General features: G+C 38.1%; 2 protein-coding genes across 2 annotated transcripts in view; one reads left to right on the forward strand and one right to left on the reverse strand.

The window, feature by feature from the left end:
• Window positions 1-25,035, forward strand: part of LOC106657108 (RING finger protein 17-like) — a 155,086-nt gene that overhangs the window by 69,582 nt on the left and 60,469 nt on the right. The gene's annotated exons all lie outside the window — the stretch shown is intronic.
• Window positions 8,883-18,525, reverse strand: LOC106656793. The gene is made up of 3 exons (XM_014377944.2): window positions 18,471-18,525; window positions 17,583-17,774; window positions 8,883-9,505 (listed from the first exon to the last, which is right to left on the reverse strand). The coding sequence occupies exons 1-3, from the start codon at window positions 18,523-18,525 to the stop codon at window positions 9,159-9,161; spliced, it is 594 nt and encodes a 197-aa protein (XP_014233430.1). The 3' UTR covers window positions 8,883-9,158.

Raw genomic sequence — 25,035 nt, forward strand, 5'->3', positions numbered from 1 at the left:
TTAACTAAATTTAATGTTTCTTCCTAGTAACAATTTGGTTTTAATCTAACACTTACACGCCTTGAGAGAAAGAAATTGACCTTTCTTAAACCAGCTTTATCTAATCCTCTTTTCGGTTGAAAATCCTCTGCTCGTCAATATTTAAAACGCAAATACGTTGAACTGAATTTTGACACTTCCTACATGCTCGTACTCCATTGTAATGTTGTATCGATTACGCGATCTACTCCTAAAACATGTAGCTAAGAAGCTAAATTAAAATGTACTTTTTATACAATAATGCACTCCATATGCACCGTACGGAAGTATACTTTCAAATATACTTTCAAATTATTGGTGTGCAATAATTCAATTTTCAAAAATTCAAAGGCACAAGCCACGCAAGAGAAAAATCCACATTTTCGAAAGTAATGCGACGAGTCAGTGCGCGTTTCATATTAAAGTTTTCGCAAGTGTAAGCTTACGCTTGTAAATGCATTATCTTAAGTCCGTGATCAAGCTGCATAAATATTTTCGAATACAAGCATTCATGCGTGCATACATTAAGGCTGCGCGCTTGTTTGAATAAACATATGAGCTCAAACACGTGTGAATTTTTGTGCGCGAAAATTACGAGAGCCAGAGAGGAGGGTTAAAGGACCAGAAGAGTATTAGAATATGAATTTTAGAAAAGGAAATTCATCAATTTTACTTTCGCTTAACTGCGAGCGGACCATACACACATACATGGTTTAACGCGAGCGCGCTCGGACACACGCACAGAGTCGCACGCAGCTTTCGTTCGGAGGGGCTCTTATCGTTGGCCATCACACTCAACGCTGAATTGACTTGTTAAGGCAGCATAGAAAACTGTTTCGCAGCGTTGCTGCTTTTGTGGCTGTCAAAGAATATATACATATGTATAGAGGTGCGCACGCGCGCCGCATGAAATTAATAATCCCACGTTTATCCGTTGGCGGGTTTGACTTTTTCGCGCAAAAAAACGAGAGGCTCCGAAAACTTGATAATTTTATTGCACTCCAGCTGGACCGTTACGTGGACGAGTGGCTGGATGAAAGAATATTTCAAAATGACAAAGAAAATTTTCGTAAGCGACGAGTTTTAGATATTGTATAATTAATACTTTCAACGACTTTTCTAATTATCAAGTGCATTGAACTGAACGAGGCTCCCCTACGTCACGCTATTTACACTTAATTTTTTGCTTTTTATAAGAAAGTATCGAGATAAGATATCTGAAGGTTTTAAAGTTTAACTTTTATAAAAATTTCAATAATGTTTATTAAAAGGCAACTATTTATCAGAGCATAAATGTTTGGTATACATCTTGAATAAAAATGCTATATTATAGTTAAAATTTTCAAAGGTCAATCCACGATAGGTAAGAACTCCTAAAATCAAAATTTCTTTAATTCATGTTCAAGAGCAAATCTACCATTCGCAAATCCGTGTCAAGGGATACATCCGTGAGCGTGGCGTAACTTCGGCTTATGAAGCTATGCTAGTTATTGAATAAGCTCCATCAGGGGGTGGAGAATCCTTCATGCTAAGCAGTGCATGCTCTACCTCTAGAGGATACTTAACTTCTTTCTTAACGAGATATAAATTTTATCCACCTAACAGATGTTGTCTTGATTATCTGCTCTGATAACTTTCCTATGTTTTAACAACACCAAACGCAATATAATTTAACAAACCAAAAAGCTCCATGTATCATCAAACAATTCATCTCCAGTAATGTTTTTTCTTTAATATACAGCCTCCATTAGTTTAGTTTTTCCACTGTATATTCCTCAAGTGTATTAATAAGGGGAAAAACTCGACGCCCGCGGAGAAAAGCGCAACCTTTTAGGTAGAGCTCACAAGTGTCTTGAGAAAAGTCTAAATAAGTTATCACAAAGCTTTATAAGTGGCAGATAAATTGCAAGGTATTTAACGTGCGATCTTATTAGGAAGTGGAACTCATAGAAAAGCCATTTATTAAAAATGTCTTAGACATGTTATTAACGAGCTGTGCTAAGATTAACAAGTTTTTATTCCAACAGTATATTTACTTTATAGCTTGTAACGGTAGTTTACTCAACCCCCCAAACTTCATTATACTGTTTACATTAAATATTTTCAACTAACAATCGTCAATAGTTACCCGTTGTTTTGTGTACGGTCAGCAAATTCGAAACTTCTAATGTAAAGTGCTTAGTCGGGAAATTGCCTTCTCTTCAACATAATTGAAAAATTATTTCACGTTATTTGTTATGTGCGATGCAGGTCGGTTTATTTATTTACTGATCGTCTAAAAATGTTTTCATATGAATATTTCACTGCAGGTTAATTCCAAATATCGTACATTATACATATGCTCCCATTTTGCACACGCTATGCATTTTTAATTGAGCGAAATTAGCAAATAATTTTTTCAGTATAATAAAGTGGAGTAATCATTATTGTAAATAAGTGATCATTTTGTATATTCAATTAAGGATTGAACGTTTGCCAAAATGTAATTAAAGTTCATGCATGTTTTTCAATCAAAGGCATTCTAGTTTCAAAAACAGTTTTTAGCTATGAGTTGCTTGGTAATTGTGAACAAAAAAATTAGTAAAATGGAAATATGCGTTTGTGCAAGATTTTCACGAATCCACCACTGAAAATGTACACTCGTGAGAATATTTGATACGCGTAGCATATATCTATTTAATGAAGCGTTACGCATTACCAAAAAAATATTTCTCATATTATAATTAAACTCGCTGTAAATATTGGATAAATAAATAAATAAAAAAATGTGATAATTCGAATATTTGTCTTTTAAAAAAATTGTTATAAATACTTTCACTCGTCAAAAAGTTTATTATTAATTTTCAAGATTAAGCGTCATTCGATACATTTTTTGGACAATGGTGTCATTTATCAGTAGACAACGTTATTTAGGTATATTGTTTCGGACGCGCGAGGCATTGTTCCTTCCATGGACGAGCAATAATTCGTTTTTCGACGGATTTAAGCCGATTTTTGCTGCCGGTATCTATATTCACGCCCGAGAATGTGTGTTTTTGGGTATGAATCGGCTTAAAATAAAAGCTCGCGCGCGGGGAAACAAAAATTGTTTCACAAATTAGAAAGGCTTTGCTTAAATGTATACGTAAACGTGGGATTGTTAATCACAGAATTCTGATCGCGATCCATGCTTTCAATCATAGTTTTAAGGTTGGCGCCATGGGCTTAGCGCAGCAAGCATCGTTCACAACCAAACGTAAAAATAAACACACCGACAATTTGTTCTTACTGCTTTCACTGCAAAGATCGGATATGGCAAATGAATAAAACACCAATTATTCTATCGTAGTAGCGATAGGTGGCCAGCTCCGAGCCATTCCATATGGTAATGTATCGAAGGCAATTTTATAAAAGAGGACGAAAACTGTCATCTCATTCAATTTTATCCATAGTTCGGCTCGAATTTACATACATAGATATATATCGAGCCCAGCTTCATGTAGCAAAAGCAGCCTCGGGGTAGAGCGCGTCACTGACGGTTCATTGAAAATTAACATGTGAACGATTTCCTCTTTCTCTTGCTCAGCCGCGTGTGCGTGCGAAATATCCGCGCGTCCACGCACACGCACGCGCACACACATAGCCATATATACGAATTAAAAAATAAAACGCGAAATGAAATTAAACGAGAGAACTGAGAGTAGGCGAGCGAGAGGGAAAATCAAAGGAAGTTTTTTCGCCTCGAGGAAAATAATGTAGGGTGCTTGTGTTGAAGTGAGAGCATTTAAAAAAAATATTCCAGGCTTTACATGTGCGTGATTCATATATGCGAGTGTATATGCGTGTTCTTGCGTCTACCCGCTTGGGCGCGCGCTCGTGTGCTGGTGGTTGTACGAGCTAGAGAGAAATGTAACGAGCAAAATTTTTTTTTGAAATGCTGGATGTGAACGTAATGTTACGTTGCTCTTATTGTTGGTTCGTTGGTGGCTGTTCGCGCATTTTTAATTAAAAGAAAAATACCAAGTGAAAAAAAAAGAACTCTGCTTTACTCGCTTCTAACTTGTAAAAAAATGTCTAATGAACTTGAGTCAATGAAAATTTAGAATTCAAAGCTTTAATAGAAAAATTTTTTGAATTAAATCAACGATTGACTTTATGAATCATCGTATTCAGTACCTGAACATATGAGCTCACATCTTATCCAAAAAACTGTTCAAAAGTCTTATCTGAACTCCTGGTTCAGACCTCCTGGAACCTTCTGGAAATGTTCAATATAAATAATGGGCCAATGAACAAAAAATAATCAATTAAAATGTTTTAATAATATTTATAAAAAGTTTTGAAGAAAAAGCATAAACTGTTGGCATTAAATGTTGAGAATTTCTACCAATTTGTGATCATATGTAATAAAGAAACATAAAACAATGAACCATTCAATACACAAAAATCAGAAAAAAACAGTTGCCAAGTAATACGTATTAATAGAAGTCGACTATTGCGCCGCCAAGTTGATATCCCACTTTACAACGATGCGTATAATGTTACGTATTTTAAGGCATTCACTTTTTTGCATCCTGCACGCTCCACATCGTGCGACGGCTTCCAAGTTCTTTAAAAATTCGACTCAAATGTATTCATGGGAAAAATTCACTGCAGTCGGTTCCATCTATAATTCCATATCCTGAGGTAATTAAATTTCTGCGATTTGCGGAAATCCCCCTCAACCGAAGGATCAATCTGCGTCGATGTACTTTTTTCCGTATTATTTTTGTACTGTCAGTCGTACACACACACACCCTTTAGCTTTTCACTTCACGCACACACGAAGCAAAATAGAGATAGATTAGAGTAACGAATGGCGCACCGGAGAATATTTACGACCATTAGAAGAGGGTCGCGCATCGGTAATAGAATGACGAATCAGTCCGACGTCCTGACAAGTGCATATGGTTGACAAATGGAGTTGCGTATCTTTTACACATAGTTTATCTTTTTCTCCAAGAATACATATGAGCTGAAAGTATTTCGCATTTCCTGAATAATAAATAGCAAAATGAATGCAAACTTTTTATCGCAAATAGAATTTATAATAATAAAAGTTTTTTTTATAAATTTATTTCCTCATTTAGAAACTGATTCCTTTTTTATAAAAATTCGCATAATGTTTTCAAAAAGTGTCACCCATCAAATGATTTTTTTATAAATACCAAAGTAAAAAGAACTCATAAACACGCACTAAAGTTGCTAACCGATTTCCCGTGGCATCCATAAGCTTTACATATTAAAACTCATTTTTCTTATAAAAGGTGATCTAACTCTAACACATAAAAATCTTATTTTTTGTTTTATTAATAACGTAAATTGCTTCATTTTAAATCGTGACAAGCTCGTTGTGTTTTAAGAACAATGCGAGATATGGAAATTGGAAATTTCATGAAATTTGCGGCCATCTCATTTCGCGAGCCCATAAACAAAGTAACAACATTAAACATTTAACATGTTTGCTAGTGTCTAGCCTCGCGGGCTAAATTCGCTCTTAAATTCAAACTCACGTAACCTCAAAATACTCTTAAACGGGCCCGTTATAATAAACCGCGAATACCTACGCGCATTCCATAAAGGAGAGCGCGTGTCGCATATATCCCTTTTCAATACCCCCGCGTCGAGCCGCTACGGCCGGGCTATGGCATCGCATAACCTCTAAAATGATTTTTTGCCGTAGCGCGCCATCTCTTCGGGGTTATTATGCGCGATAGTAGTGGTACTATAGTCTGTGCGCGTGGTATATATAGTCGGTGATGCAGGTGCACATAACCTCGAAAGCTCGATAAAGAAAGAGGTTTATCGTTTTGAGCGACTTGAAGGAGAGCAAGCAAAAGCAAGCGAGAGAGAGAGAGAGAGGGCTGCCGCGGCCGCTGGTTGGTTCACTACTCGCAAGCTCGTAAAAGTACCCCCGCGCGTAGACATATACGAGACGAAGAGAGCATTTTACGACTCATTTGCATCGGTGCCTTTAAACGAGCAAGTCCGGCAATTAAATCCGCGCTTGCGTTCCGCCCAGCTGAACTCTCTCGTATATATTCCAATATCCTCCTCTCTTGCTCGTGTCATATATAATTCTGATATGATATCGAGTACGAGCTTGCGCCCGCCACGCCACGCCGCGTCACCCACGAGTCAACGACAACGACGACGACGACGACGACGACGACGACCTTCTCTCAGGGGAGATTATATATGAAAATTTTGACTCGAATCTCTCTGTCAGCTAGCTCCATTGTTTTATATGCACCATGGCTTTATGTTGTATTATATAACCTATGACATGGTCTATAAAGCTGCACACGTTAGCTCTACTCGTCGCTGCTGCCGCTACTCTTCTCTTCCTTGAAATTGAGGAACTATGGACTTTAGCGACGACAACGAACGACTACGTGATACGCATTGCATTATTATGACAGAAGGGGAGAGCGAGCGAGCAAGCGCGGGTGGCGCTGGCGATAACTACTCTCTACGCACACGTGTATATATCACGGAAAATCTTGAATGTGTACGTGTCTCTATACAAAGGTAATCCTGAATTTAGGCAAACTTGTCCCCCCTGATTGTACCTCCTTGACTGCATCCAGGTATACACACTGTTGAATCGAGTTATATTTTACGTGACTGAGGAAAACACTTGGATTTTTGCGCTGAAAATAAAAACCGTGGTTCTGTTTGTAATTGTAGTTACGTGTAATAATTTTGATACCTATCATGACCAAAAGTCAATTCACTATGGGAATGGCAAATATATCGTGTTTAAACATCGCATCATTCAGCAATACTGCGGCGTGCTCACTGGTTAGCTTTTCGAGTTTAATTCTATACTTGTACTTTTGTAGTTCAACAACATGAACAACAACAAGTGTATACGTCATACATCGAGGAAATTCTGCCTCACCTAGGAAGTTCTGTATGGTGAAAAATGATTGGCCAAAATTGAATTTCATACCTTGAGAAACGAGAGAGAGAGAGAGAGAGTCTATATACGTGCTTATACGCTCACATTTGCTCTTGGGTGTATGTATTATAAGCTCGGTATGATCGCTAGCTGATTACCGGTTTCGGTGGTGGATTCTACTGCTGCTGCTGTTGCTGCTCTACTGTGTGTGCTTGCAAACTTGCTGTTTTGACAAGTTTCCATTGCGAAATTTTGGGCGAAAAGCAGCGAGCACACTGCCACCAGTATACAATATAAACGAATGGAGAGGGTGAGAGAAAGAAATTAGACTGTCATCTCAAGCTCTGAGCGAATATATATAGTATATACGAGCTCTGTTGTACGTGGCTTCAAATGTGAACACTTACTTTTTCCAAAAACTTTGTCATTTTTATAAAGAACAGCGGTTTTTCACGCTATTAGACTTTCTTGGCTGACGAAAGTTTTTCCACACTTGATTCTGCAATTTTAAATATTTTTCCAATAGTTTACTCAAGGTTCAATAAAAAAACAATTCTTTATGATTTCATGCACGTAATGATTACACATTTATTTTATTAAAAACGTAATTATAGTTAATAAAAAAATTTAGAATACGCTTATAAATTCAACAATAGTACAACTTCTTCGTACAAATTTTAATCATTTATCGAACATTTTATTACTATTACAATAAATTTGATTTATTAATTTGGAAAATATGAAGTTATTGCTAAAAAATAGGTAATCTTGAAATTATTATCTTCATTCAAATTTTTGTGGTAAATACATACAGTGTGAAACTCCATATCATTTCTGTATGTTCATTAAATATTTTAAAAAAGAAAACTTACTTTTATTAAAGCCCTTAATATTATTTACACAATTTTTACGTTTCATTACATTTAATATTTTGTGAATATTTGATCATGATTTAGTAAATATTGCTACAACACTTCTTTCAGCACCACGAATACCTATTTTTTAATGTTTTTTATTGTCAATTGAGTGATTTTTGCCGCTATTTCGATGAATTCTTTGATTTTTAAAATTTAGTACTGTACAAAAATTCATCTGTTAGATGCATACAAAATTTTGATTATTTATTATGAATTATCAATAACTAGAGAAAATACATTTTCACTTATTCATAGGTATAATTTTTTAGTATTTTTTTTAGCAAAGTTCTAAAATATTTTGAAAATTATAAGACTGCTTAGTTAAAACCACTAAAATTTAGATTGGAGATCTTAATTACACAATATATTGTCACAATTAAAGCTTCACACACAGTCCTTGCTATTCAAAGTTTTTCAAGAACTCATATTAAATTATAAGTACTGATGGCATTCAAATATGATTCGAAAAATATATTATAAACCTAAAAGCCATAATTCTAATTAAATTCTAACATTTTTTTTTTAAGTATTGAGTTTACTGGCTATTTCATTTTTTGAAGATAACAGTTTGCACATCGATGTTTACAAAGTCATGGCGTTTTTATAATACAAGTCAATGTCAAGAAGCGAACTTCTCCTCGAAGTCTATCGCAAAAAAGTACAAAAGTCGTCGTTTCAAAGTCTCTTACTTATAAATATATTTGTTATACGAATGAATTTTTTTTATTCATTTTCCACTATTGCAGGAACTCTCAATGAACTCCTTGGCATAAAACGATGCGACAATCCTCTTTTTTTATAAGCATTTGAGATGTATGCGTAAGTTTCTTTCTTTTCCTCTCATAATCTTTTTTTTCGCGCTAAAAAAAAATTGCCGCTGACATCGTAAATAGCTGCGCGGACACAAAAGACGGTAGTAAGCGATAAAGATGCGAGCTTTGATTCGAAGTTATCATTTGCACGTGATACTTTCCCGCGGGGAGACACACGCAAGTTGAACCATCAAACGTGTTTTTCATTGCGCATCCATCAGGTTCGATGAGCACCGATAATGTCTCGGAGTTCATACATACAGACGATTTCTCTGTTGATGACGTTTCGGACGAAAATATGAGCTCTTCCGTTTTAGTAGAAAAATTACTTCGTGAGCGAGAAATCACTGATATCGGAAAGTTTAAAGGTATCAAAAAGGGTGTTATAGAAACAGGAGAAAAGGGAGAAAGAAAAAGTAAGAGTGAGAGAGGAAAAAGTTTGCACGGATCTTGCCAATATATCTCTCTTGCGGGCTCATGTAACCGAGTTCATTTTCTCTTAACGAATATATTCTCCACGAGTTCCTTGGTAATAATTCGATGCGGCCTCGTAGGACTTTCGGTCGGCCGCTGATAGAGCCGGCTATTGATGGCGTAAAGTTTGGGACTCAGTTCACAGCGCACATTGAACCACCAGTCGCAGACGAACACGGCCTGGCTGAATTGCGTGCCGTTGGGACACAAGAAAGTCGCTTGACGCCCGTCGATGTCGCAATAGTGCCAGGCTTGGCAGCGCGTCTCGACGTCCGCGAAGAAGCCCGGGTAAGCCTGCTCGTCGCAGTAGAACTCGGTGTAAGGCACTTTGCCCAGTACTGGATAATCCGTGCCCGGTCGACCTGCGGGGGAAAAAAGAGAAAAGAATTAGTTACAGAATAAAGAGACTGCCAAGAACTAGTTGGTTCGGTTTTATTTTAATCATCAATCTGTCAACTCATGCATGCATTTACTACTACATAAAATCTAAACTGTTGCTATCATCAAATTGTTTTGGGCAGAATATTCAACGCAACATTAAATCGCTTATTCCTCACGTCTGTAACATAATTTAACAACGGGTCAGCATATCTATGCGGTTGAATACATTTTTCAGTAATACTATGTCTGAACTCGCGAACAATCTTTAGACATAAATGCCCCATGTTTACACGTATATGCGTAGGCATATCATCGTACCTCTCCTGTGGTACGTCTATAAGCGAATACCCAATATTTATACATCCAAGAAATTCCTCAAAAGCTCGATACACACAATTAACTAGTTTCACAATGAGTGAAGCTTTGCCTTCTTTGTATATACACGTGTGCTTCCAAAGTGTACATATAGTCGCGCGTACACGAAGATGAGGTAGAGTATCAGTAGCAGCGGCAGCAGCGGCAGCAGCAGCAGCACTAGTGTTCCGAATTAGCGAGCTATGGAGAGTGAGAGAGAGAGAAATCTCTTTGCTGGATACATACACACATACGCAGCACCGGTTAGGAGATAATTGCTCGCAGTCTCGGCGTACCAAAGGGTTAATGAAGCTCTATGTGCAGCGTTCTCACTGCGTACATATATATATATATATATATATAGTGTGTGAGAGAGAGAGAGAGAGAACGAGAGAGTCGTTCGCGCAAACTGTACTGAGAGAGTGAGAGAGAGAGAGAGAGAGAGAGAGAAATCGCAAACCCCCTATACTCGCACACGAATTCCTCCTATCTGTACTACACATGTGCAGCGTTAGCAGTAGCAGTACTAGCATGTCAGAACAAATAGACGAATTAGAATTTAGCCGCCTATAGCCGCACCGAACTGGCCGATTGACTTCGTACTTTATGTTATGAGCTCTCGGGCACGCGCGCTAAATCTCGCCAACCTCGATTGCGTGTTTTTACTCGGTAAGATGCAGCCGCACTGATGCCGCTTCCCCACTTCCCGCTCGGCTGTGTGTTGCATTATACCGCAATAATTGATGATTTGATCATTTCGTTACGCATTAGATGTATGAAGATTAAAATCATGGCGCGTGCATTTACTTTTATTTTTTTTTTGTCGAACGCGTGCATAACTCGCGCACTGTACATCCCATAAATAACTCGAGGGAGAGCCGATATTATGCATATATAGCGGTGGCGACGATCATCGTCACGCAGCAGTGAAAGTGCTTCATTATTATCTAAGGTGTCCCTGCTGCTGCTGTCGCGTAGCATCTTCTCGCGTTAGAATGCGATGTGCCGCCGCCGTGCGTTGTATATAGCGTGTATATAGCTCGGCAACGAGTCGTGAGATCGATGAATTTCATCGTCGCGCGCTAGGCTCAGCCTCTCGTGCCGCCGAGATGTTTGCCTGTATACCTGCGAGAAGAGTTTTGTAATCTTTTTGTGTACAACTCGAGCTCTAGCACAAGGCAGCTGCTGCTGCGTGGTTCGCTGTACACAAGTTGCATTTTATCAAGCTCAAAGATTTTTGCGCGCGCACACTTTTTTCCTCTCCGTCGTACATATACACGTACACAAAAAGTATAAAAACACGGATGATGCTGCTGATGATAAAATAAGAAACGCTGCTGCTGCTGCTGTAGCGAGAGAAAGAGATACTGAAAATATGTAGTCGAGTATTTCATTAAAAAAATCACCTTGTATAAAGCTGAGAAAATTTAAATTAGTAGTAAAGCGTTATATAAAAGCTCTCCTGCCTGGCTGGGGTACTAAAATTTATGACAAACTGCTACGCGTCTCTTCGCGCCTGTGCATTACTTTGTAATAAAAAAAAACTTCTGTCAATTGCAATGCAAATATCGTTCTCCGAGTCTTTACCTTATACTTTCTAAAAACGTTAACGCCTTCATTTTACAATGTTATTAATATGCAGAGTTTTAATCGTATTATACAATTTGAAAATAACAACGCGCATCAACGTTTAAATTATCTTCTTAATCTTGATAATGTCAAAGCTCAACTCTTTTTTTATCTGTCAAAATAATTTTATTTACGTCACTTTCGTTTATACACATGCCATTGGGCTTGGAATGTGCAACGAACGTATATACAGCAGCGTAAAAGACTATCGATGTGCACAACAAAGACAATGCGCCGTCGTCCCCTAGAAGCACATTGCAGTACTTCGGGGTGACGTTTGCGCCTGTATATATATATATATATACACAATATACATATAAACACCCGAACACACACCGCAAAAATACAACGAGAAAGTCTCGAGGCTGACTCTACCGCGTAAACTGTCTGTACACGTGTGCGTATGTTTGTATATATGAAGCTTGGCAGAAGGTAGAGCAGCAGCAGCATCTCAAGTTATTTGGTGTGTGAATCATAATGCATATATGCAGAAGCATAGGTACGTGTCCCAGTGGAATATAACCTGTCTGAACAACTTTGAACTCGCTACCGACGAAGTACACATGAGCTCCGGTCGTACGCGCGAATTTCATTGAGAAGACAGCATTCTCACCTTCGAGTCGTCGCTGTTCCACTGTATATAGTAATAAAGCACGCGGAAAAGTGAAGGTGTATACCCAGAAAGAGCAAGAGAGAGAGAGAGAGAGAGAGAGCGACAGAGAAAGAGAAAGAGACCGAGAGACGCAGAGAGAAGCAAAGGAAATAAGATAGGGTCTGAAAGATAGGATACAGACGATAGCGACTCAGACACAACGACGACACAGTTTTCGAACTTGTTCCGACGGCTACTAAAGGAAACTGCGTGTTTCTATGTGACTGTGCTCAGCCATACACGTATACATACAGGCAACCTCACGCAGACTCTCGTACGTTTATTATTTGCCAACGCAAGAGCTGGAAAAGCAAGTGAGAGAGAGAGAGAGAGAGTGAGAGAAAGAGAGAAAGAGGGAGATGCTACTGACGCCTCTTTCAGAGGAATCGAGAGAGCTTGTATGCCCACGCGAGTGTATATACTACTACTACTACTACTACTACTACTACTACTACTACTACTAGTTGTTCGAGAATTTGTATAATCACGTAGAGTCGTAAGTGAGTTGAACGACTATTAATGGACTCGGCACATATGCTCCTCGCGGTAAATGCTTCGCTTTTTTTGCCTTACCCCGTAGTAGATGTATGCGACTATTCAGCTGTACAAAGGCAAACTTTGATGACAAGAAGGTTGAGTCGAGCTTTTTCATTCGTAAAGAATTTCAATTGCTGTTGATGTGCTAACGTAAGGCTATGTGTCAAGGAAATGCTATTCTTTGGATGGTCAAGTAAAATTAATGTAAAAAAAAAGGTCACGAGAAACGAGTTTTATATGAACTTCGTACAATAAGGAGGAATACAGAGAGAAACAGGCATTTCAGTATTTGTACGAAGCAGCTTGAAGCTGGCAACTGTTGTATCATCAAGATTAGGTAATTATAATAACTCCGTCAAAAAGCAGAAACCCATCCGCATTCATTTATCAAAACATCACAAAGAAGTAGCCGTTCTTTACGGTAAACGAAGGGATGAACAGAGCGGATTCTTGCTCATGCCTCATATAAGTTAATAGGAAAAGGCTTGCAACTGACAAGTAACGGATATACCTCTCAGCAGCTCTCGCAGGCAAGTTGATTTTTTTTTTTAAATATTATATCTGGTCGACCAACTTAAGAAATATATTACGGATTAAAGATTTGCAAAATCTTTTGTGCTTTAACCGAGCTTTTTCATAATTAGATGGAGAAGCACTACTTTGAAAGAGCTACAGCATCATGCTTGTATTTTGCTTTTAAAGCAAATGCTGTGTGCATCCGTATGTTCGCGATTGATTCTACAAAATAATAAAAAAAGTTATACATCAACAATTGTGTAAAAAGTAAAAGGGATATTTAAGAAAAAAATCATAAGCAAGAAGAAGAAAAGAGGTGAAATTACTCAAGTTGAATCTTTTGAGCCGTAAAATGCTGCAGTTGACCAAGTTTCAATTGGCGCTCTTTCACGAATAAATCGTCAAATTAGTGTAGCCAGACAAGAGTAGTAGCGCGCAGCAACCGGGCGAGCAGCGGCGCGCGCGAGCTTTCTTCGGCACTAATACCACTTGGAGAAACGACGACATACTTTTAATACCTTTTTAAAGATGCATTTTCCATCAATACTCGGCAGTCGGTTGCTACTGCTGCCATATACCACTACTACTGAAAGAAAACTTTGATGACCGAAGCTCCCGACGACGACGAGTCTCTTTTTCCCTCCGCCCGAATAATTTACGTGATTTCTGCGTTTTATTCTAAAACAACGCGCAGCCCGTGCAATATATTATAATATGCCGGCAGCAGCAGCAGCAGCAGGGAGGTAAAAAGCGGAAAGGTGACAGAGCTGGAGAGCGAGCGAGTAAGCGTCACATAGAAATGATCAATGAAAAAAAAAGGAGAGGCACGCGTGAAAAATTATCATCACTCAAATGATTAAAACACAAGTAAGGCTTTAATGGAACTTGCAAGTACAGTAAAAGAAGTGCAAGTTATTCTGAATAGCGTTGGAGTATATTTAATATTCTTTTACCGTGAACGAGAACGAAGGAAGAGAGGAGCTAGAGAGAGAGAGAGAGAGAGAAAGAAAGAGAAAGTTGAGCGGACATTTAACACTCGGAGTGTAGAGCGTGAAGAAGATAAAAATCTTGAAAAGTATTGGTGCATAAATGAGGGTATAGAGAGAGACAGAGACAGACAGATAGAGAGCGAGAGAGAGAGAGGGAGATAAGCGCTTTCCAAGCAATTATAACTTGGACGAATCTCTTAATCAACTTAGGAACCAGTAGTCGATGTGCTATAGATATAGATGTATATTCATCACCCGTCCGATTGTTTAAGTTATAGACACTAGTGCTATACGAACCGCGAAGGAAAGGAAAAAAAATAAATCACTGCCCGGTAAAAGACATCTTTTACAGTTTTGTACGTGGGCAAAACAAAAGGTGCGTTAACCGATATTTTGCAGATTTTACGTGTATACTACTTCTAACGTTTTCTCGACTCTCGAATACTACTTACTTCGTCCGTTACTTTTTTTTTCATTTCAAAAGAACGAGAGACAACACGCAGCTTAAAGCTTGTGATTGTGTAGTAGAGAGAGAGAGAGAGAGAGAGAGAGAGAGAGAGAGAGAGAGAAAAAAACGATGAGTTAAAGATGTTTTGCCGTAGCTTATATTGTTTCCCGCCAAAAGCTTATTAAATGACAACGAGTATTTATATTATTGTATCTCCTTATAAAGACGATATCTCCACTACCAGATTTATATTTCCAGTCAAGATTTTACCAGACAAATTTTTTTCTCATTGTTCTAATTATTTTTTTTACTCTCGCAGCCGGTATTACCTCTTTTTAACTTTTCATAAAATTAGTAGTTACTCGCCAGGGCGCGGGGTAAAGATTCTTACAATCCAGTCGAACAATTACAACTGCTTACCCCCTGACGCTCGGTATATATATTCTACGCCCCGAATCAAGAGCGAAGGAAAGAGAGCTCGTGGACGGGTTGGGATCGGACCCTTATCTATTTACGAGCACCTCATGCGTATCCAAGGTATATTTTTCTGCCCGGGGTTTTAGTGTCCCGTTTTATGTTCCTAGCAGGCAGGCAGAGGCATAGCCGCACCGTCGTAAAGTTAGCAGAGCGAAAGCGAGCGCGCGCCCAGGATATTTCATTATCGTCGCTCGCTCGCTCGCCCTCCCACCCTCTCTCTCTCTCTCTCATTCTTCTTTCTTTCTGTCGTCATCTCGCTCTAGCTCTCGTGCACTAGCTAGAGGAACATGTATAGAGAGCTCTTTGTTCGGGTAGGGTCGCGCTGGTGCTGCTGCTGCAAGTTTGCGTATCTCTTCTTTCGTACGTAACGTCGATGAGATAAGTCATCCTCGTCACTGTCTTTTGGATTCGATATACGGTAGTTTGACTTTTATAACCCTCGACCCTTTTTGCCGTTTTTTTTTCTTCTTTTTGTTTTTGACGCATATCTGTCGTATCGTTATTATGATATTCCTCCGTCGAGCTTTTACATGCACGCGTCAAGTGGAGTCAAATTTTTCCTTTGTTGTACATAATATTACTGAATGATTGATCGATCGATTCGCGTGTCCTCTCGCATCATGTCGATTCGGGTATTAATAGTGCGTCATTAAATGTCACGTACACATCAGTGATGTATATGCACTCAGAATATCATGTGTGTAATAATACCAATTTATCCGAACCATTATCATCTTACGATATGCGGAAGACTAGCTTTTGACATTCATTCGCTTATTAAAATAGATATCGTATTTCGGAGGCAAAAAATAATATTATCTTTTAGGTACAAGTCTCAATTACGAGCCACATGTCAGTTGCACGTAGTACGACAAATTGGAATGTCCCTTGTACCGAATTTCCAGCCGAGCTTACCGCCCGACCTATTTGGTCTTATAATTAATGTTAATTATTAACTTTAATTTAATTACTATAGAGGAATCCAACTGTGACAACGCGCAGCAAAAACACTTTACACAAATGGTCGCGCACCGATTTTCCAGTGTTTTAATCCCGGCTCGCACATCCCTCCCCACGACAACCCTTTGCCGCCCCCCCCCTCCCGCGTTCGTTGTTGTCCGCGTGCGAGTCCCTCCCTTGCGTTGTCATTGTTATATTGGCTTTCACCGCAATCGAATCGCTATTTTCTGCTTTTCTCCTCTGCGTTTGTCTCTTCCCTCCTGCTGTTGCTCTCTAGTACCCTAGAACGATCCGTACACCGCACCTGGCAAGGACACGACGGCAACGTGTCCTTCGCACTACAGACGACTTCGAATGATGTTTTTCTCCCTCGCGATCTTGATACTGTGGAGAACAAAAGGAAAAAAAAACAAAACACGCGTTGCGCTCGTTTGAGACTAGTTTGAAATATATTTCATCGGATTTTTAATTATACATTATAAAGGTCAAATTATCGAAATTTCGTTTTGGATCACCTTAAAATTTCACCTTTTTACATTATTACCAAAAAGACTGCTATACTCATTGGATATACGCACTTATATAAATCACATTCTCGCAAGTACAGAATCATACAAAGCAATTTGTTCATTTTATATATCTATGTTTGTTGCTAATGAACATTGCGTAATTTGTTTCTCTCGTTGAATCTACTGGTATACATGTATATACTGCTCCCGTTGACAAACTTAATTTCAATTATCATATATTATTTGAGCGCGTTCATTATAATGTTAAACGAAGTTGGTTGTTTCAATGTAAAATCCGTTCGCAGCGATGCACGTGGAATTTGTGTCGTCGCGCTAGCGAGGAAACTTTTATAAAAATTCTTCGCTTTTCCCTCCGAATCTCGACATTTTGTTAAAGTGAAATATATATTTCATCTCTTTTAAGCTAACAAGAAAATTTTTACTTTAATATATGTAATTAGTATCATTAGTTGATTCTAAAAAAAAGTTTTTTGCTTTGCCGCATCGAGTGGTACGCGCGCAGCAGCAGCAGCTCGTGAGCAAAGGGTGGCGGTAGGGGGATTGTTTTGCAGCAAATATTTTAAACTCGAATGAGCTTGTGAACGCTAAATTATAATATAAGCAGCGGCGCTAGTCTATCGATTTGTTGAGTAGTAGCAGCAGCAGCAGCAGCAGCGTTGAGAGTTGAAGTATCGAACTAACTAAAGAACACAAAGGCTTGCGAAACTCTTGTCTGCGCGCAGAGAGAGAGAGAGAGAGAGAGAGAGAGAGAGAGAGAAAAAAGAGGCTAAATAGTTTGCGCGACAGCCCACGCCAGTTTATCCTCGTTGAAAACACAAGATGATTGCTCGGCATTCCTGGACTTTTTGGAAAACTTTTCAAAGGTTTACGCGCTCTCGCCAGCTCGCCAGTTCTATATCTGTTTTATTTTTTTTTTTTACCACTACTAAAGCGAATCAACGTTTCAAAAGGTGTTGGCTTACTCACCAGGTATCGACTTGCCGAGATCAAGGTACTCCCGTACCGAAGGACTAAGAAATCCCGGCGGCACTACGGGCGCCTCGTTTGTTGGATTGTTACGCTCGTCCACGACGTCCTCGTAGTAGTAGTCATCCTCTTCCGGATCCAGTGGCTTGGCTCGCTTCGATACTCGGCCGCTACCGTCCTGCTGCAAACCATCTGCGGAAAATGAGTAATCAAGTGTATCAGTTTACCCCTGTCAGCTCTTTCGGGCTCTCTGGACATTTTAGTATTATTTAATTTGAATTTGCCTTTTTTACGTGATATGCTCGGTCGGGCTATATATTTACAAAAGAGCCTCGTATGCGTCACATATGCATATATGGGAGTTTTTGGTTTCAAAGGGCTTTGCGAATATGAGTAAAAGATATTTTTTTCGTCCTAAAGTTGGTGTCGGGCGTACAAGTAATGCATTCGTATGTGTACATAATCTCGCACGTACACGGGCGCGCACGCATGAAGTATTGAATTCTGCGACGGTGATACGTTAGAAATTTTATTAAAGTGGATCACGAGCGCGTTATTGAGAGTGTGTGACGCACAGAGTGCGTGGAATTGATTTCAAAGGGATTTTTCTACTCTGCAAAATATCAAACGTTTTGCGCACATGAAGAGGGACGGAAAATATTCTCGTCGCAGTCCAGTCGTACTCAACGCGTATCACTTTTAAATACTCTAACGCGTGAATTCCGAGTTTGTTGTTTATTTATTTCAACGTCATACTATTATCGTTTTACAAATATTTTTTGATAATACGCTTGAAAATTTATTCGTATTCGTCATTAAGATTATTCGTTATACATCCAGCTAATTGAACGGACATTTTCAAAATGTCCTTGTATATAATTGATTTACTTCTGTTCGAACTTTTACTATTACTGCAGGTCCGTAGTCCGTTGAACTGATTCATTATTTAACGAACTTTTGCTCTCTTTGCTTTTTCCTTCTTTCTATTTAAATTTCTATCAATCCGAAAAGATTTTATGCTAGGTGCACCTTTTAGTACAGAATCTTCTTCTCTCTTTGAAATTTTCCAGGAATGAAGGTTTTCAATGTGTATCCATGTACATGTATACATTTTTTCTTCGTGATATATTGACAAAAGAAATGAAGATTGTTGAATTTGAAATTTCCACTGCTAGTTTTCAGCATACATATTGATGATCTTAAAAGTAAGAAATAATTTACCGTATAAATACGGAATCATTAACTAAATCCCAAATTTTTATCAAAAAAAAGTATGAAAAGAAATGTGCAATAACGACATTTTTTTCTCGACTCTTTTATAGAGCAGCGAGTTCAACAATAAAATGCTGAGATATTACAAACCAATGTTACCGTATTAAGCGAAAATTTGAGTCTCTAAAGAATAGTATTATTAAAAGTGTATATAACATGGAAAAACGCGCTATTCGTTCGCAACTGCTAATAGACAGTACAGGAGAGTAGGTAAATATGACGTCGCTTAATTTTACTTTTCTCTTTTTTTTCTCTTTTCCTCTTACGCTTCAGCCACGCGTGTCAGAAAATATATTTTTTCAAACAGAAGTAGCGAGAGAGAGAGAGAGAGAGCGAAAAGGAAAGAAGAGGGTCAATTTCAGGCAAAGGTAATAAAGCAAAGCCATCGCTGTATTAATATCTAAAAGCTAGCTAGCGTGCAAGCGCGAAAACACTGAGCAAGCAGTTGTAGTTTATAAATATGCAACAAACTGAGCCAATTTCTTTTATACCGCTTTTATAGATACACCTTTCTTTCCTACCTTTTTTTTTCTTTTATTTCGTGTCTCTTTTTACGCAAAAGATCCTTCCTTTGGCATATACATATATACACAAAAAAAAGGTAAAAAACTAAAGGAAGAAAGGCTTTTCGTTGGCTGTTTATCTCTCTTCTGCGAGATGAAATCGTTCATCTTTGAAAGTCTTTTTAATGGCATCAGTAATACAACGAGCGCACATCGTTGTCACCACTATTATACGAAGACGTCTCCCGAGATATTCGTTTAAGAGACTTTTTGTGACGTTGCGCTATTGCTCCTTCGTCTCCTTACGCATGTATAAGCAGCGTCAATGACTCTTTCTTTATTTCTTTTGCTCCTTTTTTATACCTGTTCGAGGGGTCTTTTTTCCTTCACTCTTTTATTTGTTTTACCAAGTACAGCATTGGTATAGCTGATCGATTGTTGTCGATGAGTAGTATATTAATCAGCAGACTGTGATTCGCGTTAATTGCGCTTTTTTCTGCCCATATCATTCAATTTATCATTGCACATTTATTGTTGTCAAAGAAGTTACTGAGAAACAAAGTCGTGGAAATATATAAACAACGAAAAGACAAAAATTTGATTCAAATATCAGAAATGGAATTCAAATTTTGCCGAATCAAAGTTATATGCATCTCACATTTGGTAAAAATGCTTAACATTAATAATGCCCTAATGTCCAAAAAATTACATTTTAAAATGTTTTAAAATACGTTTAACGGTTAATCTTGAACAAAAAAATACTTAACAAATATTATGTGCGTTTAAAAAAAAATTGTAACCAGTTTTCAATCACTTTGAATACGATAATAGTACTAGTTTAAGCAGCGACCATTAGATGGCGAGCACCTTTATCTGTAAACCTGCAAATGGCAAAGTAAAAATAATTGTGTAAGTCAAAGCAAGGCGGGTTATTATTAACTGGTTACCGAATCGTATTTCATTTGTAAAAGGTATAACACTTCTACCTTGCACTTATTAGAAAAAGTCATTGCAAACACTGTTATTTCCTTAGTTACTACAAACTGAACATTGCTCTCGAGCGCGTACACATTCATCCTTACTTTCGCTCGTTTATGTATAGAATAATCTTTCCATAAAGGAGAAGGAGGTAGAAGACGCAGCGGTGGTGCGTCGTCCCATCTTTATACCATCATAGTCAAAGAGGAGCTTCGATCGGTGTATAATCGGGAATTAATGCTAGAAGCTTGTTGTGTAGCGGTACATTCAAGTCCTTGTCGTCGTCATCGTCTCTTAGCCGTCGTTTATGCATATGCATCGCCCCCCGCAAGACCAAGAGAAGTAAAAGGAGAGGATGGACGACGACGACCATGAAGACGACGACGACGAGGCAAGGATAAGCTACTTAGTGGTTTTGAGCTTTTGGCCTTTGAGTTTGATGCAAGCTCGCGCCTTTAAAGCTTCTACTGTCGTGGATTTCCGATTAAAATTGTAGTAACTGAAGTTTCTCTTTTTCGCTATCTACTTAATGGTTGTAGCTTTTAGCAAAGAAAAATATCCAAATGTTGTTTATGGTAAACAAGTAACAATTTTCTTGATAGCAATTACTGATTCTAGACGATTTTTTGATAAAAATCAATTGTACAGCAACAATTTTTTGCATTTTGGTTTTACTTCAGTATCCGTTATCTATTTAAGTTGTCAAGAATCTTTAATTGCATCAAATTTGAGCGATCCACATTTTTTGGAGAAATGAGTTTTTATTGATTATTTCAAGAACTGTTACGCTAAGATTTATCAATCTTAACATAATAATATCATTAAATAATTTTCAGTAATACTTCAAAGATACATCTTCATTTTTCACCTTTCATTACGCAACTTTATGTCTCTTTATATAACCGACGATGTGTTTTAATCTCAATGGCTAATAGTCACTGCCGAGCGCGCATCCAAGACCGGTCGAGTTCTCGCATGTATGCCCGTGTTGACAAGAAAGACGCGCTTCTGTCTGACACATCGGTAATCCGCCGAGCTTAACTTGTTGCGCGTTACTGTATTAGTTTCCGTGATTTGCCACAGCAACTTCCGCGTTACGATCCATCTCTCTCGTCGGAGACGTGGTGGCAAAACAGCCGACACCTTTCAAAGGATTCACATGATCGATCTAGTTTTTTCGAGTGCTCATAAAAGTTATATATTTTTCATACCAGCGGCCCGAAAGTGACTACTCACCTGCCGCTGCGCAAAGCGGGAAAAGCGATTTTCGGACCATTGTGTATGAAAAATAGTATACAGGCCTATGCCGCGAAAAAAGTAAGCCCCAGAACACGTATTTATCGGCCTCGGCTTCGCCTGGGCCACTAATTGCACGTACTCTGGGACTTCTCTGTTTTTCGCAGCCTAGGGCAGTAATATACTATTTCAAGAAATAGTTTAGATTGAAAAACGAAATAAAAATGAGTCGATTTTTTCGTTAAATTATCAACAAATGTACTCCCTAATGGAGGAAAAATTACACCTATAAATATTGTCCATCTTCTTGACCACTTGAAAGAAAGCAACTATAAAAACGAGACATTTTTTTCCACGCCTGCGCAAGCACTAGTCATAATCCTCTCTTTCTTTATCCCTGAGTGCATGTATTACGCAAACATATTTTTTGTATCAAACCGTGTAAGGCATATGCTCATATATTATCGTCCTTATAACACATGCATGACAATGCGACGTGCGCGTTCCGTTTCTTTTTTACTTGCTTATCATACAAAATTCTTTTCTCACTTCGTATCTGTGTAACTTATATATTTTTCGTACTTGCTCGTGAACTCTCACACGTATGGATGTAGGGTAAATTATTGTATTTGAAAAGGTGGCCGCCGAACGCTCGTCGTGGTCGTCGATGCCTGCCTGCACCACCAACGATGTCGGCAGCGCATCGCTTTAGTGCAAAAATGTGTACGTATAAAATTTTGGGTGCGCGAAAAAAGAGAGAGAGAGAGAGAGAGAGAGAGATAATTAGCCTTTGAGGTGCGAGGGTAATGAACCGCTAATTATCTTTTTTTACATCGCTCGCGCGCACGTAAAAGAATTGAAAGCTTTTCCCCAACTGAGCAGTTTTCGCCTACCCTCATACACGAGAATGGCAGATAAATAACTTTATTCCATTATACACTATCTATCTTCTTTCAAATTAACGCGCGCGTTGGCGGCGGCTCATGAACTGCTAATTTTTCGTCTAATTTTCGTTTCTGAAATCCAAAAAAGAAATATGCAACGCAGTCGCAGTTTAATCAGTGTTGACGCATCGGATTATTCTAGCGAAAATCCGTGATAATGAGCCGCCTATATGTACAGAGAGCCGACTCAAATACGAGGAAAAAGTTCACGCGCGCTATAATTTCACGCTCTTCTAATAAAAGAAATCCAATCATGTAGTTTTTAAGATGTATTCAGGGCATATTACGCGTCTTGGAAATCGAGGCTCTCTCTCTCCGAAAATGATCGTTTTCCCTCGACCTTTCTGCATACATAATGTGCTCTTGCTATATAGCAGCAATTCGTAATACAACGTTTCTGCTCGAGCGTTGGACGCATTGAAATGTCACACACGTGTTCGCTTACACTGCTACACATTGTGAACGGATACGAAATTGTCTGAATAAAAATGCACATGTAGCAGCTAAATTCGCTCTCCGACAAGTATACAACAATCGAGCCAAAATCGTATAACATACGTACAAACTCGAAATAAGCGTTTGCGTCAATTATCTCGCTCAATAACAACTCGCCCGGCGCGCAACAGCGGCAACGGTGCGGCGGCGTCGGCGGTGGCTGCTGCTGCTGCAGGCGCGGTTCCACTAACAACACACATATACACACAATAATACAAAATAATATATAACGAACGTGGGAAATACCGCTACGCGCCAATTAAGTTCCTATATATGAATGGAGGGCTCCCTAAATTATACGTGCGTTTCATGGAATCTGTTGCAATAGTTTAGTGCACCTATACACCTATAACGTATACGTACCCACAACATTTAAGGTAGTTCCCTCAAAAAAATGACTCGATAAAGGGTCTTGAAATTTTAACTACATATTATTGACAGTGCAATATAATTAATCAAAGTTCGCTACTTTAACATGGGATCCCTATGCTAGCGTGACGAAAAGACGCTATTTCGTGTGATTATAAAAAAACGCATCGATAAAATCTTTCCAAAAACTGGGAGATGATTGTTCAGTATGTACTGAAACATAGCTCAAAAACTGAAAAAACTCGACCATACAGCTTTTGAGAAAAGTTAATGTGAAAAAATTGCAAAAATAAAAATTTAAACTTTTTAACCTGTAACCCACTTTTTACGATTTTTAGGGTAATTTTAAACAAAAAAGTGCTCACGAGCTTTAATCGATTCAAATTAAAACAATTTCAACGAATGAATCTTTGCGATTTTTTATCTCAATAAGTATGAACTCTACGAAAAATTAAAAAAAAAAAAAAAAAAAAAAACAAAAAAGTCTTAGAAATTGTCAAGGAAAGCGTATGACTTTTCAGATTTTTTCTAGACATATACCCGAATTTGTAGGTCAGGTTCTGAGGGAACTACCTTAACGTAAGTTCCCAAATGTGCGTGTTATTTTAGGGATAAAAAATCGAAATTCAGATGTACGCCCGACAAGAAGCGCGTACAGTAGGTACAATGTAAGCGCGCGTGTACAGCGTCAATGTTGCATTAGATTATGCAAGCCGCAGAACGCGTAATGACAATTCACCGACGTGGAAAGGTGTTACTGCTGTTGGTGCTGTTGTTCTTATTGTTGTTGTTATTTTCGGTGTATTGACAAATCGGTTATAGGATAGATTGGTTCATCGAGAAAATGATTAGGACGATTCGATGTGGTTTCTATTGGCAAGATGTAATGTACGCAGCTTGCATTGTTAAGCTTTTTCTTTTCCCTTGAAGAAGTGTTCATTGTTAATAATGATCTTTTGAGCCAAAAGTGACCATTTAAAATGTTTTAAAATACATTAATAAAAATACTTCGGCGAACCTTATTAAACTTGAAAGTATAATTTAAAAACGGAACTTTTTTAATAGTCACTACTGGTGCGTCTATGGATTATCAATACTAATAATAGCCTGATGACTGAAAATTGACCATTTGAAATATTTTAAAATACAACATCATTAGTTGGCTTGCGTGTGGCAATTTTTCTATTACCATTATGTTGAAAAAATTAAAAACACTTCAAGTAACCTGAATAAAAAACAATTTGTTTCGAATAATTTAGACCAGTTTTTAATCACTTTAAATTCGACAATATCACTTTAAGCCTCTACTACTAGATGCTAGTACCATTAAAGGTAAATCTGCAAGTGGTAAAGTATAAAAAAATTGTTATATTCGAAAGTCATATTAATTTGAAATGTAAAATGTTAAACATTATACTGTCAAAAATATGTTTCAATATTAATTTGCATTAAGCTTATTGTCAAAAAAGTACAAATAGCAAAAGGCGTGGAGCATTCAACGTTTAAAAAACGTTCCCTTTTTAACGTTCCTTTAGTATAATTAGTCTTGTTCCAACAGTCATTTTTATTTATAAGAAACTTTTTTTGGCAGAAAAATTAGTCATAAAATATTGAGCATTTCTACCAGAGGTGTGATGGTAAACAAGTTTAAATGCA

The sequence above is a fragment of the Trichogramma pretiosum genome, unplaced genomic scaffold (assembly GCF_000599845.2).
Source record: "Trichogramma pretiosum strain Unisexual culture from Peru unplaced genomic scaffold, Tpre_2.0 scaffold14, whole genome shotgun sequence".
Taxonomy (NCBI): Eukaryota; Metazoa; Arthropoda; class Insecta; order Hymenoptera; family Trichogrammatidae; genus Trichogramma; species Trichogramma pretiosum.